The sequence below is a fragment of the Pseudocercospora fijiensis genome (genome assembly GCF_000340215.1).
Source record: "Pseudocercospora fijiensis CIRAD86 unplaced genomic scaffold MYCFIscaffold_9, whole genome shotgun sequence".
In the NCBI taxonomy this organism is placed as follows: domain Eukaryota; kingdom Fungi; phylum Ascomycota; class Dothideomycetes; order Mycosphaerellales; family Mycosphaerellaceae; genus Pseudocercospora; species Pseudocercospora fijiensis.
In genome coordinates, this window is record NW_006921540.1 from 730,729 (window position 1) to 744,414 (window position 13,686).

General features: G+C 48.9%; 5 protein-coding genes across 5 annotated transcripts; all 5 read right to left on the bottom strand.

The window, feature by feature from the left end:
* Positions 1 to 2,679: 2,679 nt before the first annotated feature.
* Positions 2,680 to 4,655, bottom strand: MYCFIDRAFT_178500 (uncharacterized protein; the record flags this gene model as incomplete). The annotated part of the gene is made up of 19 exons (XM_007932554.1): positions 2,680 to 2,698; positions 2,934 to 2,993; positions 3,266 to 3,275; positions 3,317 to 3,404; positions 3,447 to 3,482; positions 3,518 to 3,578; positions 3,603 to 3,676; positions 3,723 to 3,743; positions 3,779 to 3,846; positions 3,878 to 3,889; positions 3,927 to 3,964; positions 4,022 to 4,128; positions 4,157 to 4,169; positions 4,204 to 4,271; positions 4,293 to 4,331; positions 4,368 to 4,420; positions 4,468 to 4,508; positions 4,535 to 4,582; positions 4,639 to 4,655. The coding sequence occupies 19 exons, from the start codon at positions 4,653 to 4,655 to the stop codon at positions 2,680 to 2,682; spliced, it is 873 nt and encodes a 290-aa protein (XP_007930745.1).
* A 394-nt stretch (positions 4,656 to 5,049) lies between these two features.
* Positions 5,050 to 6,789, bottom strand: MYCFIDRAFT_87785 (uncharacterized protein). Its single transcript, XM_007932555.1, has one exon. It carries the CDS (start codon positions 6,731 to 6,733, stop codon positions 5,174 to 5,176), a length of 1,560 nt encoding a protein of 519 aa, XP_007930746.1. The 5' UTR covers positions 6,734 to 6,789; the 3' UTR covers positions 5,050 to 5,173.
* A 1,088-nt stretch (positions 6,790 to 7,877) lies between these two features.
* MYCFIDRAFT_144312 (uncharacterized protein) lies at positions 7,878 to 9,905 on the bottom strand (the record flags this gene model as incomplete). Its single annotated transcript, XM_007932556.1, has 1 exon — positions 7,878 to 9,905. The coding sequence occupies one exon, from the start codon at positions 9,903 to 9,905 to the stop codon at positions 7,878 to 7,880; it is 2,028 nt and encodes a 675-aa protein (XP_007930747.1).
* A 413-nt stretch (positions 9,906 to 10,318) lies between these two features.
* Positions 10,319 to 11,371, bottom strand: MYCFIDRAFT_36787 (uncharacterized protein; the record flags this gene model as incomplete). The annotated part of the gene is made up of 2 exons (XM_007932307.1): positions 10,319 to 11,214; positions 11,269 to 11,371. 2 exons carry the CDS (start codon positions 11,369 to 11,371, stop codon positions 10,319 to 10,321), a joined length of 999 nt encoding a protein of 332 aa, XP_007930498.1.
* A 629-nt stretch (positions 11,372 to 12,000) lies between these two features.
* Positions 12,001 to 12,866, bottom strand: MYCFIDRAFT_64321 (uncharacterized protein; the record flags this gene model as incomplete). Its single annotated transcript, XM_007932435.1, has 2 exons — positions 12,001 to 12,033; positions 12,087 to 12,866. The coding sequence occupies 2 exons, from the start codon at positions 12,864 to 12,866 to the stop codon at positions 12,001 to 12,003; spliced, it is 813 nt and encodes a 270-aa protein (XP_007930626.1).
* Between the last annotated feature and the right edge of the window lie 820 nt (positions 12,867 to 13,686).

Sequence of the window (13,686 nt, forward strand, 5' to 3'; positions counted from 1 at the left end):
CGCGAGATATCTATCGCATTACAATGCACCTAATATTATATACGGTACGGGACCTGCACGCGGAGTCGCTCTACAACCTAAGCTTAAGAAGAAGAAGAAGACGCGTACTAAGAAGACTGCGAGAACCGATAACAACGCTAACGAAGAGGAATCAATAGCGGCGCCTCTAACTGACTAGCAGCAGTTTATCGGCATACCTAGCGGACTAATCTTTCTATTAGACTTCGTCCGCTTTCTATACTAGGACGTTAGCTGCAATTGCAGGACGACTTAAGCTTACGCTAGGCGCGTAATTGCTATATAGATCGACAACCGTGAACTAACTAAGCGCAATCCGAAGGGAGATTACAAGGGCGAGAAAGGCTCGGTAGTTGTCTAAATTGTGCCACTTCTCAACTTCGCTACCTTACCGCTACATATACGACAACACCTCGGTGGCGATGTTATTAGCAATAAGCTCTTTCAGGCAGAAGGCCAGTTCTACTTCGCTCTAGAGTCTGATGTACAGCTATTCAACTTGGGTCTAATTGCGATGCACTATCCGTACGAAAGCAGGATTAAGGCTGCACTACTTCCGCTTAATGAACACAAGTTCGTTGTTCGTCGCATCGTTAATCCTACTAGGGTTGTGCGGCTAATCTACTAGACACATCCAATACGTAGCGAGCTTGAGATTATAGTCTATAGCCGTCGGCAGCTTCTGAAGTTTGACACTTCTAATCCGAAAGTCATCTTAGCGCCCTTCCTATTGTTTATTGATAGCTTTGGTCTCTACCGAAACATGCACCGATCCTTAATGGGTTAGTACATTATTATAGCTAGTCTTACGATACAGGAGCGCAATCGGACTTCCAACGTTATACCATTTACACTTAGTCCTTATAGCAGCAACACCGAGGATGTGGTTAGCGCTATCGCTCCGAGGCTAAAGTAGCTAGATGCCGGGTAGGAGATTGAAATTGCTAGCTAGAAGACATTAGTGTGCGCGTTTATCTTATCGTACACCGGCGATATGCTACAGCAGTAGGAGAACTCTGGTATACTAGGTCCTAGAGCTAATGTATCATGCCGATTCTGCTTTATATACGCTAATAATCGCGGCACGCTCGATGTCTATGCTTATAATCTGCGCTTCTATTATAAAAGCGAGCGTATCCGTCAATATATGTCTTCTATAGCGACTACTATACGAGCAATATATGGCCGCCAATTTGGCATGCTTAGCGAAGCACTAGCACTACAGCAGTTATCTCTAGCCCTGGATATCATTCTAACACGACTATCCGATCCGACTCACTTAGAGTTCAAAGGTATTACTAGTATGTTTTATACTGTACTCCTTAGAGAGATCCTTACCAACGCGGCTTAACTTGAATACGGCAAAGCAATCTATAAGTTTCTAATGCCTCCTAGCTAGAACCGCCTTCAATCCCCTCTTTACTATCTTGCATAGTACAGCCTCTCCGAACACGCCCGGTAGTCCGTTACGGTCCCAATACTAGGTCGTATTTAGCTATAGGATAGTTATATCGAGCAGTCATTTCGCGAGGCTGTCCGAGGACTTGTCTCGCAACAAGGTACGATACTGAACTAAGTTGCTAATAGTCTAGCGCAGGAGCTTCAGTTACCGTTATCTAGAGACATTCCTGTATTAGCTATTGTCGTCCGCTTCCTTGCTATACTAGTACGCTCCAATGTCTACCTTATATCGAAGAAGATTACTTCTTAGCAGCGAATTGACTTCATAACTAAGATGATTGCTATGCGGCGAATCTTCTAGGAGCTTATAGAGTGCGCTACTATCTCCAATATTAAGAATCTATACACAAGACAGCGTAGCCGCAGTTACAGTTAGAGTGTTCCGGTTGCTAGTACTAATCTCAGTTAGACGCCTAGCCCTAAGCAACAGCTAAAAGAGACTAAAGGCGCCGCTAAGTATCGAGCGATAGCAAAGCGTCCGAACGTCTACATTAGTTAGCACTATACAGAGACCATCGCTGAATACGCTATAGCTAGTAATCTCAATGTGCTTGCTAGAGAGGCTAAGCATAAGACAATAAAGCAGCAGGTCTATCTCACTAACTAGTACAAGCCTAAAAAGGACCTCCTCGAGCGACAGGGCCTAGAAATGACTGTACGACTGCTTCTATAGGATGCTTATAAGCAGGACAAGCTAGAGCTCTTAGTACAGATTTAAACACTCTTCGAGAACAACGCTCAATTATTCGACAGCGTACTGCTACGTTCTAAGCAAGGCAATAACGATAATCGATCAATCCTCGACGGTACGGAGATTATTCTTAGCGATAATAACTATCTGAATGTAGTTACGGGTGATCGACTGCTGCAGTATTATTGCAAAGACTTCTTATTACTTCCTATCCGCAACGATGCTATAAAGAAGCCGTTTAAAGACGCACTTAAGGCGGCATATTAGTACGACTACAACCGGACGAACTGCACACTAGACAACAACGATGCTGTACACTAGTATAAGCGCTTTGCTTTTAACGATAAGCCTACCTAGCGTCGCACTGTTCTTCGCCGTAGAGATTTCGTTCGATACCGTAGCACTAGTATTAGTCGTATCGATCAAATCTTTACGTACCGTACAGCTCGTAGCCTCTCACTGTTCGCACTTATTACTATCGCCTAGATGGATCGTAAGGACCTAATGCTTCAGCTTTCGGTGTACAAGCTCACTAACAAGCAGGTCACTATCGGCATTAACGGTATCGATAGTAGCAAGATCTAGATAGTGCTAGTTACTAGACAGGGCCTTTAGATGACAAAGGGCAAGGCTGCTATTAATATAAGAAGCAGTGATCGTGCCCTCTTTGTCGATTAGGACCTGCAGTTTCTTTAAAGGTATAGCATTAAGACATATCTAATAAGCACTATACAAAGCTGACTGTATCTAGGTATATACACACCGAGATGATTCAGCTTGATTAGGTATGCTCAGCTCTCGTCCAACAGCAGAAGATCCAATGCTAAATTGTTAACAGGTACAGCTAAATATCTATAGCTAGATGTCGATTAAACATACCCTTTGTATAGTAAGTCAACTTTAGTATCGCATTATACTCTTTACTAACCAAGATCTAGATACGCTTTCTTTACACGGTCTTTCCTCTTTCTTCAGTAAGTCCGAAGCCTATGCTCTTCTAACGAAGGCTAACTTTGAGTATAGATCTCCTTTGTACGAATCGAGCGTTCCACTGTTACTAATATCCCCTTCGCACTACGACCGAGCCTTCGCCACGACCGAAGCCCTTTACGGCATATCAACTAGAGCTTCTCGGATAGTAGGAACTTGGTGAATGGATGAATGGATGGCTGGATAGCAGGTATTGCGGAGGCAGGGAAGCGAACAGGGCAGGCTGAGTGGCCTGCATGTAGTACTGCAATCGAATGTGTTGAGTCACTCGTATAATACCCTATACTGAATAGGCTGGTGTCTCTCGTAAATGCTGTTTATACTGTATCGTTGTCTAAACTGTATACTTGTTCAAACTGCAGAGACCGGCCTCTGCTGCAGAGACCCACTTCTGCTGCAGAGGCCAATTATCAGCAGCCTTAGCAAACAGCACCGAGGCCACAATGGCATCTCACTGTAAACAGCACCGCTTTGGATATCTGCAGAAATGCTGTTATTATGACCTGCAGTTGATATCTTCGTACTGCAAATCTACTACAATCCTACGGTATAGAGTGAGCACATACCCCGCTAAGGTAGGTTTCTAATCCCTATGGCCTTCACCTATAGTATATGTACAACATAGTTACTTGCTTCAGGGTCGCTCTGCGGGGTTTTCAGCACAGCCTTGTCTGCGATGACGACGACTGAATGTTGCTTCACAGCCGGACATCTCACACTCTCGCCGGACTCAATAACCCGGGTTGCACTGGCTCTATATAAAAACATCCTGGAGTCTCCTCGGCGAAATAGCCCGGTCTGGGACTGTAACATTCGTGTTGGAGAGACTAGATACAAATCTACCTAGCAAGTGTCGTCTACCAGGCTTTGTCTCTTTTCGGCACGATATACGGATTGTAGACCGTGGTCTCGATACAGTTGAGACTGGCTGCATCTACAAGACTACAAGGTAGCTTTAGAAAAAAATCCTGGTATTTTTCCTTGCAATAGTGCCACTTTAATGGTACTACTGTAGAGATGCAGCTAGCGGCAGGAGTCCACACGAGTGTGAAGTCTGACCACGACTGAAGGGTGCTCTTATTGATACTGCATCGAGCACTGCATCGAGCCACTCGGCATTTGATCAAAAGACAGGGCGATCAGCAAGAAATATGTATATTGTCCTCAGTACCTAACAATAAACCTGAACCTTTCTCCGCATTATCACGCAGGGAAGCGGGCGGCATCCGGAACCACCAGCATCACAAAACTCTACAACGTCTACACCAACATGAGGGGGTAAGACAGAGGGAAGCATAAATATCAACCCCAAATCCACCTCCAACCGTTATATTCTACCCAACCCTCACTCACACAAACGAACTTCACCACCACAAACAAAAGACTCCACCCAAAATGCAACTCCTCACCCTCATCGCAACCCTAGTCGCAGTCGCCAATGCCGCAATTCCAATCGGCATAAGAGCCGACGACGGCACAAAATGTTATTGTCCATCGGCAGGTTGCTATAACGGAAAGTGCGAGACTGTGGTAAGTAGTATATCGATAAACCCATCTATCACACGTCAAGAAACTAAGGAGAAAAAAAAATTAGGGCGGTCCGTGCTGTTGAATGAAATGAGAGAATGTAGAAGGGCTGGGATGATGATGTGATGTGTAGTAAGTAGTAGGATCGAGGCGTGAGGAAATTTCTACCATGCTGACTGGATGTAGTGGACTGGAAGTTTGTGCGTTCAACACGTTGATCGAGTCTGGAGCGGAACGGAGCGGTGTGATAAAATGAAGTCGCACGTGTGGTTTTGCTTGTGAAAACCCCCGAGTGTTGTGCTGTTGTATTTGTGAATAAAAAATGATGAATTATCAGATATCGGAATGAAAAAAAAACATTTGACGGACTTCTTTTTTTTTTCTTCCTCGCAAAGCTATCACTAAAAAATTTCTTCTGTCGTCGTCGTCTCATTCTATAACCACCCAACCCTGATTACCTACCTAGCTTTCCTCCCAACGACTATTCTAAACCATCTTAAAAACCTGCGCCTCAGTAGGAACCAACGTAGCACAACTAACATGCGGCCAACTAATGCCCACAAAATTCAAAATCACCATCTGACTATACTGAATCTGAATCCCTCGCACGGAAATCTTCCTCTCCTCACACGGCAACCGATCCGGCGGCGTGACCAAAAACACGGGCGTGGGCGCAGTAGAATCCTTCCCATCTTTCCCTTTCGGCATGTTCGGTCTCAAAAGAATAGGTTTCGGGGAAGTGAGGCGTGGAACGTTGATTTCGTATTCTACCGTTTCGATCCAGAATTTGGATTTCACAAAGGGGACGTGGGCGTTGGGTTGGGAGATTTCGCGTTCCAGGAAGCCACCGGGGTCTTTGGAGATTTGGCGCGGGCCTTGGGTTCCCATGAGGAAGGCGATGTTGGTGACGCCGCCGCCGTTGAGTTTGTCGTCGGGAGTGCCGGTTGTGACTTCGAAGGAGATGGTGTCGAGGATTTTTTGATTTTCGATAGCTTTTGCGAGGAAGAGATTTGGATTTTGGATGACTTCCGTGGTGATCGTGCCTGCTTTGATGTATGGATCGAGATTTTGTGGTATCCTGAAGGTGTTCTTGTTGGTTGCATCCATGTTTGTGAAGACACTGTTGCCGTCGCCACCGAGCACTTGGCTGCCGCCGATGAAGAATGGTCTAGTATCGAGTTTGTCCTTGTCGAAGTTTGGGGGACCAGCCACGCCTCCGATAGGAGTGGTAGTGGTGATCTTTTGCTGCTTGCCGGCCAAGCCTTGTGCATTAATCGTCGTGCCGTGAGGGATGGACGCCATTCGCACGACTGTCTCTGCACATTGCGGATTCTTGTCGCACTTCTCCACGAAGAGCCACATGCCGGTCTCGAAATGTATGTCAGTGGTATCAGGGTTGGTCGACCTTCCAGTCTTTGGGTCTGTTGCATCCTGGACTGTTTGCATGTACGGAAACCCTTGAAGCGTGATATCCGGCTGGCTATTCCCATTGAAGCCACGATTTGGAATGTCACCGATCGTCTTACCAAAGCTCCATTGCTCTAGGGTCAGGTTGAGTTCAAGAATATTGTCGCCCGGGCTTGTTGGCGCGCCTCCGATTGCCTTGCCTTTCAGGTCTGTGAAGTCATCTTTCGACTCCTTCACGCCGTCCATTTTTGACCTTGGTCGGAAGATGGAGTTGAATCCATTTCCAGCAAACGCGCCCTGCATCTGTTTCAAAGGGAAGGGAGGAGCTGGCTTGGGCAGTTCCTTCGGCTTTGGCCTGAAGCCTAATTGCTCTTCCACTTGCTCGGGAAGATTTGCTCCACTCACTGGCAATTGTTGTGCTGCTGGTTGAGAGACAGCGGCAGCAGCAGCGGCAGCAAGAGCGACAGGTGGTTCTGCTACACGTTGCTGCACGGTGTGCTGCTCAACAAACTCAGGACCTTCCAGTTTGTGGTCGACTGTTCCCCAATGGAATCCATTGAGCTCAATGACCGGAGCGGGTGCTGTGATGTTGAATGGTGCGATGACTTTGCCATCATCCGTGATCTGGGTCGCCGCCATGATGGAGGTCCTAAGCGTGCGGAATGAACAGAACTACTAGTCAGATGTTGCGAGAGGAGACCGGACTAGAGAAAAGATCAGTCCGTAAGAGTTCGAGGACACATTTCTGCTCTTATACTCCACACAACGAGCCACGACTTCCGAGCTTGCGGAAGCCACAGCTTCAGCCGACTGCAATCCATTCTGTATCCAGAGAAGTCTAGACCTTGTCGACTTCTGAATTGCTTCCATCCTCTTCTCATTCGTGGTACAGATGCATATTCGGCTGTTTGGTGGCTGGCTGAGCTGCACAGCTCATATCAGGATAGTGGCTTTCAGCTTTCAGGCTTCAGCTGATATCACGAACTTTGATGACCACTGAAACTCGTGCGTTCAGACATTTCCCACATGGAATCTTTGCGGTAAGGTCTCAGCTCGGGCCTGATCAGGAGACATTCTGATGAGTACCATAGACAGCAAGTTCCTTCTGACTTTCCACAATATGCAGTCTAGACAAGCTCCACTACTGCAGCCGTGCAAAGAGCTACCCTGAAGTCAAACCAGAGACGCTCGGCAAGCACAAGCTGCGCGATGGTGAGACAGGTACTGTATGTGTTTATCGCCCACCTCTTCCCCATATCACTCAACGTGTCCATTTCACTTTGATCACTTCCATCATCAAAGTGCCGTTTCCAGCTTCAATCGAAATCGAAAATCGCTGTCGACATCGGTGGTCTGATCGATTGGATGCCATTTGAAGCTTCCTGAAGGAGCGTGGATGCTCCCCTGCATATAGGAACCTTCCAGCTGTATTCTAGACCTGACAGGCATCAAGCTTTGGAACGTGGCCGCCTTTTCAGATTTAGCTGCTCAGTTACAGGTAAGTAAGCAAGCCATGGAGGGTCTTCTGCGGGATGAGACGCGAAAGTGGTGCATGTCAAGTGGTGACGATCCGCCCCATTGCTCGGCTCAACTTGCCAAGAGGTACCGGCCTATGGAACTTCATCCCATAGCGTCTGTAGACTCTGTACCAGTACCATGCCTTTTACTCTCTACCTAGGCTATCCTGCTTCAGTAAGGCCACTGCAAAGCGCGGTGTCAAGCACTACCTCTGCATTGCTAATGCTGTAGTTCTATTCGATCGGCGCCGCCCAAGCTCTTCGGCTCAATCCAGAGTCTCATCTTCGTCCTCGTCCTCACGCCGAATGATCTCATCGCCCATGCCAGACTTCTTCATCTCCTCCTGCCGCAACATCCACTCGGTTGGTGGACCTGGCTCATTCCAGTCCATAGCGCGCTCATTGAGAGTCCAGGTGAAGAATGAGGGATAGACGCACTCGACCGCATCGATCCAGGACAAGCCGCAGCCGAAAGTCTTGATGATCGCATCGAGCTTCATGCCCGGGACGAAATGCTTCAACAAGTCTTCATCTACGATGAAGCTGAGACTCTTGCCCTGCTTAGCTTTCTCGGCCTCTAGAACGTGCTTCGGAAGGTCTCGCGGACTAGCTTGAGGGAGAGTCCAGCGAATGCAATGCAGCGAACCGGCTTTCTTGAATCTGTTCTTATATTGCGGCGCATCGTAGTATTTGTTGCCCTGCTCGGTCTCCAGCTCCACGCCAGTGACCTCCAGACCCATACTCTCCTCCACGATACATGTATCCGCTGGCTTCTTGTCGTCCTTCACCGCCTCGAAGAATTCGAGCTGTTCGCTGGTACAATACGCATGTGTGCCAATGATGAATACCTGGTCGGCAAGGTCCTTAGCCATTCCAAAGCTCTTATCGGCATTAGTCACCCAGTCCGCGTTGGCATCTGTTGGACTGTACTGAGCATAATAGCCGCCGTAGAGCGATGAGCAGGCTTTATTGAATTCACCAGGCAAACCTGCGTCAACTGCTGCGAGCTTCGGGAACTCGCTGTCCGCGAGATGAGTAGCAGCCACTGCCTTGTCGATGTCCTTTTTGTATTCTGGACACACATCGTGGATGTTGAGGTAGCTGAAGAAGTTGCGCAAGATGTTCGTGGTTTCGAGAACGGTTTTGCTGTTAGTCCAGTCGAAATGTTGCATAAATTCGGAGGACAAGAATGCCTTGGTCATGCCTTCGAAGTCGACAACCCAGGTAGGCTTGCCCTCGTCAACGCCCTCGGATACTTTGTCAGCGACTCCCCATCTGGCTTTCATCATAGCAATTTCATGCTTGTCGTAGTTTTCCTTCAGCTCCTTATCGTTCAGACGACCAGCGAACATGTTCTGTCCGCCAGCAAAGCCGCCAAACTTGAGGTACGACCCGAACACCTTAGCAGTCATCTCGTGAAACTTGCGCCTATTCTGGTATTCCGCCACAGCCCGGTCGATGCGAGCAACAAAGGACTCCTCAGCATCGTACAATGGACGTTCTTCCAGGTAATCACCGAGGGCAAGCGGACCTTGATTAGCATTGCTCTCAAAACCTGTCGGCTTCAACATTGCCTTGGTCATCCACGGCTGCTCGGCAAGCTTTGCATTGCGTTCCTTAGACTCGTCGAGCTTGGGAGTAACAGTCGGCGCTCTCTTCAACGGCCACTTACGCCGAATGAATTTATTCTTGTCGTTGATCTCCAACATCTTGCTTAACTTCAAGATCTCCTTCACTTCCGCCTTGGGCTTGTAAGGACGCATCTTCCGGAATCCAAGGATCTCGTTGAGGGATACCCAGCCATCACCTGCTGGGCCTGTGCGGGCAAGCAGATGAGCGTCGCCAGGAAGGTTTTCATCCCCCAAGTAGAACTCGACTTGCTTGATAATATCATCCTTGTGTTCTGATGCATTGAGCCTACTAGGCAGGGTTGATAGCAGTGACGGCTGGTCATCATCGGCAGCCCCTTCCGCTGGCGGCTTCTCCTTCTCGCTGGTGGACTTGGAGGACTCATGACCAGCGGGCGCATCGACAAATTCTGTGCCAGGGTCCGACTTCTTTGGTGGCTCATTCTCCTTGTGAACCCGGTCTGTGGCCTGAGAAGGAGCCTCAGTGGCAGTAGCAGCAGCAGTACTGTCGTTGCGAGTGTTGTGCTCTGGTGCTGCGTTGTCCGAGCCCTCATCGGCTACAGCATGCTCGTCCGCGCTAGTAGGTGGATGGCCAACTGATGGTGCGCTGGAGGTGGCATTCAATGGTGAGTCGTTTTCTCGACGCTCGATCAGCTCTTCGTACATCCGCGCGCCGATCGTGGCGAGACTGCGATCCTCAAATTCCTCGCCGGTATCCGGATCTACGGAGGTGCGTCGCTCGCGACCACCCACCATGTTGTCGTCGGCCTTGATGGCGTCCTTGTTCTGCCTCAAGTTCTCGGTCTCTGCAGCGCTCATGCTTGCGTATGTTCCGATGCAGCCTCCGCGGGTGAAGGCGCGATAGAGTGGCATGAAGCAGGCAAGAAGTAGTTGACTTGATCAGAAGGCACTAGCGAAGTCCGGTCAATGATTGTTGTTGTATACAGGCAAGAGCTAGAAGTGATGCGATGAAGTCAGAAGCTTCGAGCCTCCTCACTTATCAACGTTGGTGCATGTGAGCAGCCGAGCGTTGCTCAGTCAGCTTCGTCATCTGCTCTTCGTTGGCTTTCACATTCAATCTATTTTGATGGATCAAGCAACAGCTTCCCGGTCGTCTTCCGTCCCTCTAGATCCCGGTGTGCTCTTGCGACCTCACTGAGAGGATACACTTCATGAATCCTCACGTCTAGCTTGTCCTTCAGCACAAAGTCGAACAGTTCTTTGACGTAGTGCTCAAACTCCTCCCTAGTAACGAGGTATCCAAATAGAGTGGGTCTCATCAGCCTTGCGTTCTTCGCCGACAGTCTAGCAATCGTTACTGGAGGCACAGCGCCAGATGCATTGCCAAAGGAAATCAGAGAGCCCTTTCTTGCTAAGCAATCCAACGAGAGATCAAACGTGTCCTTGCCAACGCCATCGAAGACCGCGATAACACCTTTTCCTCCCGTCAACTCATCGACCTTCTTCTTCACATCCTCTTTCGAGTAGTTGATCATATGTGTCGCGCCAGCTTTCGTCGCGAGATTGATCTTTTCCTCGGTACTGGCAGTTCCGATGGTGTTTGCTCCAATTGCCTTGAGTAGTTGAACCAGCCAAAGTCCAGTACCACCAGCTGCAGCATGCACCAAGACCCAGTCGCCCTTATTGACATGATGAGCTTCTCTTACGAGCGTCAACGCTGTCAGACCTTGCAGCAAAGCAGCTGCCCCGATCTTTGGATCCATGTCACTAGGGACTTTCACAGCCTTTGCAGCAGGCGCCGCAGTGTACTCTGCATATGCCCCTTCTGCCATCCACACGACTTTATCGCCATCTTTGAGCCCGTGAGTGTCCCCGCCACCAACTTTTACGACTGTCCCTTCAGCTTCTCGACCGAGAACGTATGGGAAGGAAGGTGCCGGGTACAGGCCGGTTCGAAAGTAGGTGTCGATGAAATTTATGCCGATGAAGTCGTTTTTGACGAGAATCTGGCCCTCTGTCAATCGTCAGCATTTCCTCGAAGGAATACGACGAGCTCAAGATACAGTACCCTTCGGCTCAGGCACGGGTAGATCAGTCTTGTATTCGAGGACTTCTGGTCCTCCAGTCTTCTCAATGATCACACCCTTCATGGTGCTTGGGACTGAAGCCATGGTTCGAATTGGTCTGGAAAGGTGTGAGGAGATAGCTGCGACTCGTTGCGACGGATTCGAGGTTACGACTCTCTTAGCTGCGTTACGAAAGGACATAAGATTCTGGCTCACGCGATGTCTGAAGAAAAGAGAGAAGTTGGATCATGCGGAAGTGTTACTCCTAACTACGAGAGACCCTAGTATGTTTATTGGTAAGCTGCTTGTAGCTGCCATGGGAGCTCCTGGTGACGAAAGAGCTGAGAGGTGGGGTCTTTTGCCGATCCCGGATATGTGCCAAGGCAGTGTTCCATTTCGATATACACACATTGTCAAGCTCTACAACGTACATGCTATGCTGTTCCAAGTCCGCAGTCAGGTCGGTTTGTCATAATTTGACAAACTTGCTAAGGCCATTCCGCAGAGCTAAGCTGTCCTCGGCCGAGAGATTGCAAGTGCTACCCAGCGACAGAACGTAGGGCGTGGACGAGGCTTTGAGCTGAGTCGGTAAATCGGAGATCCAATTCCTTCTTTGAGTTGCTGAAGAGTACCCTTCGTTTGGAATGTCTATCTCAGCTACATCTTCGAATTGGTCGGCACGGGCTTCCTGTACATGGCACTGGTACCGGCCTGTCTCTTCGTCAGACCCGGAATTACGATCTCCTGTGCATGACAGTCGCTGCGGCCTTTGCCAACAGTCAGCATGGTCACATTGCGGCCGAAACATCTCTGTACATACCTGATGGTTGGGAAACACCAACATATCCGCAATCACCACGTTCTCCGGCCTTCCAGCACTCCACACGATCGTCTCAGCAATGTCGGCTGGGGTCAAGGGCGTACATCCCTCATACACCTTGGCTGCCTTGCTCTTGTCGCCGTAGAATCTGACCACCGAGAACTCCGTCTCGACCTGACCAGGATCGATCTCAATAATCCTGATCCGCGTCGCAACCAACTCTTTCCGCATGGCGTCTGTAAATGATCGCACGGCAGCTTTTGTGGCACAGTAGATGGAACCGCCTGGGTATGGTTCACGACCTGCGACGGAACCAATGTTGATGATATCTCCTTGCCCGCTCTCGCCCTTCTGCTTGAAGACCTTGAGAACAGCTTGTGTCATGTTGATGAGACCCGTAACATTCGTCTCAAATTGAACATTCATATCTTCAGGCTTGATATCTCCTGCCTTGTCCATTCCCTTCACCAGACCTGCATTGTTCACCAGGACGTCGATATCTTGGAACTCTTTTGGCAGGTTCGGGATGAAGTTGAGAACTTGGTCGGCTTTCGAGACGTCAAGCTGGACTGGATGAATCTTGACACCATCGCCATGCTCTTTGTTGATTTCGGCGGCCAGTTGCTTGACCGTGTCTATTCGTCGTGCGGCGAGGATGAGCCTGAGGTTCTTCGGTGATGTTGCAGCGAATTCCTTTGCGGTGCTTGCACCAATTCCTGACGAAGCTCCTGTGATGATAATCGTCTTGCCTTCCAGGCGCTTCCCCATTGCTGTAGCCATTGTCCGTTTCAAGATGCGAGGCCAAGGTAGCTGGGAGGTTCTCGAATGGGCGAAGGCGAACGTGGTCAGAGGATGGAGAAGCTGTCTTGACTTGAAGAAACTCATACAGAGCAAGCTGATAAGACTCACACGAAAGACAAGGATAGCGAGCGCAGCAGAAATTTCTACGGCCGCGGGCTGATACGTTTATCCTGAATGATTATTCCTGCAGGGCAATGGCATCAACACAATGTAATGCTTGCCGGCCGTCGCGCGGGACAGAGCTCGCCAGCAAGTGGGGGAGGCTGCAAGGCCGAACTTCGGGCGTCCGGGTCATCGCTGATGGTCTTGGCAGGGGCGGATAACAGCCATCTCTCCCAATATGGACGACCGTGGGACCGACACCTGACCTGTCGTCTTGACCTGCCGACTGGCTTCGAATAACTAGATCCGAACAATCAATTGTAATCGACGGACAGCAAGAACACAGAGGTGCTTTGAGGACTCTATAAGATCCTAGCGAGATTTACTATTTCAGGTCGAGAGTCGCTAATACTCCTCGAATATAGCCTTGTAATTAACTAATGCTTAAAGGGCTTAGAGCAATTTCTATAGAGTGCCCGAGGCATCTAAGACAATCGTTTACGTTACTAGAATGCTGTCTATAGATACGGACGATTTCTCGACCTTCTTCTAATTATTAATAGTTTCGGTTGCGTAGTATAAGTAGATAAAGCTATTTATATAGGTCGGATATCTTCTAACTTACAAGCAGGTAGCGGTTATTACTTTAGATTTTCTATATAATGTTAGAATAACCCGAAAACAAGTACTAGGACTA

Excerpts from the sequence above, each read along its gene's own strand:
- MYCFIDRAFT_87785 (XM_007932555.1), bottom strand. The coding sequence starts at position 6,733 with ATGGCGGCGACCCAGATCACGGATGATGGCAAAGTCATCGCACCATTC.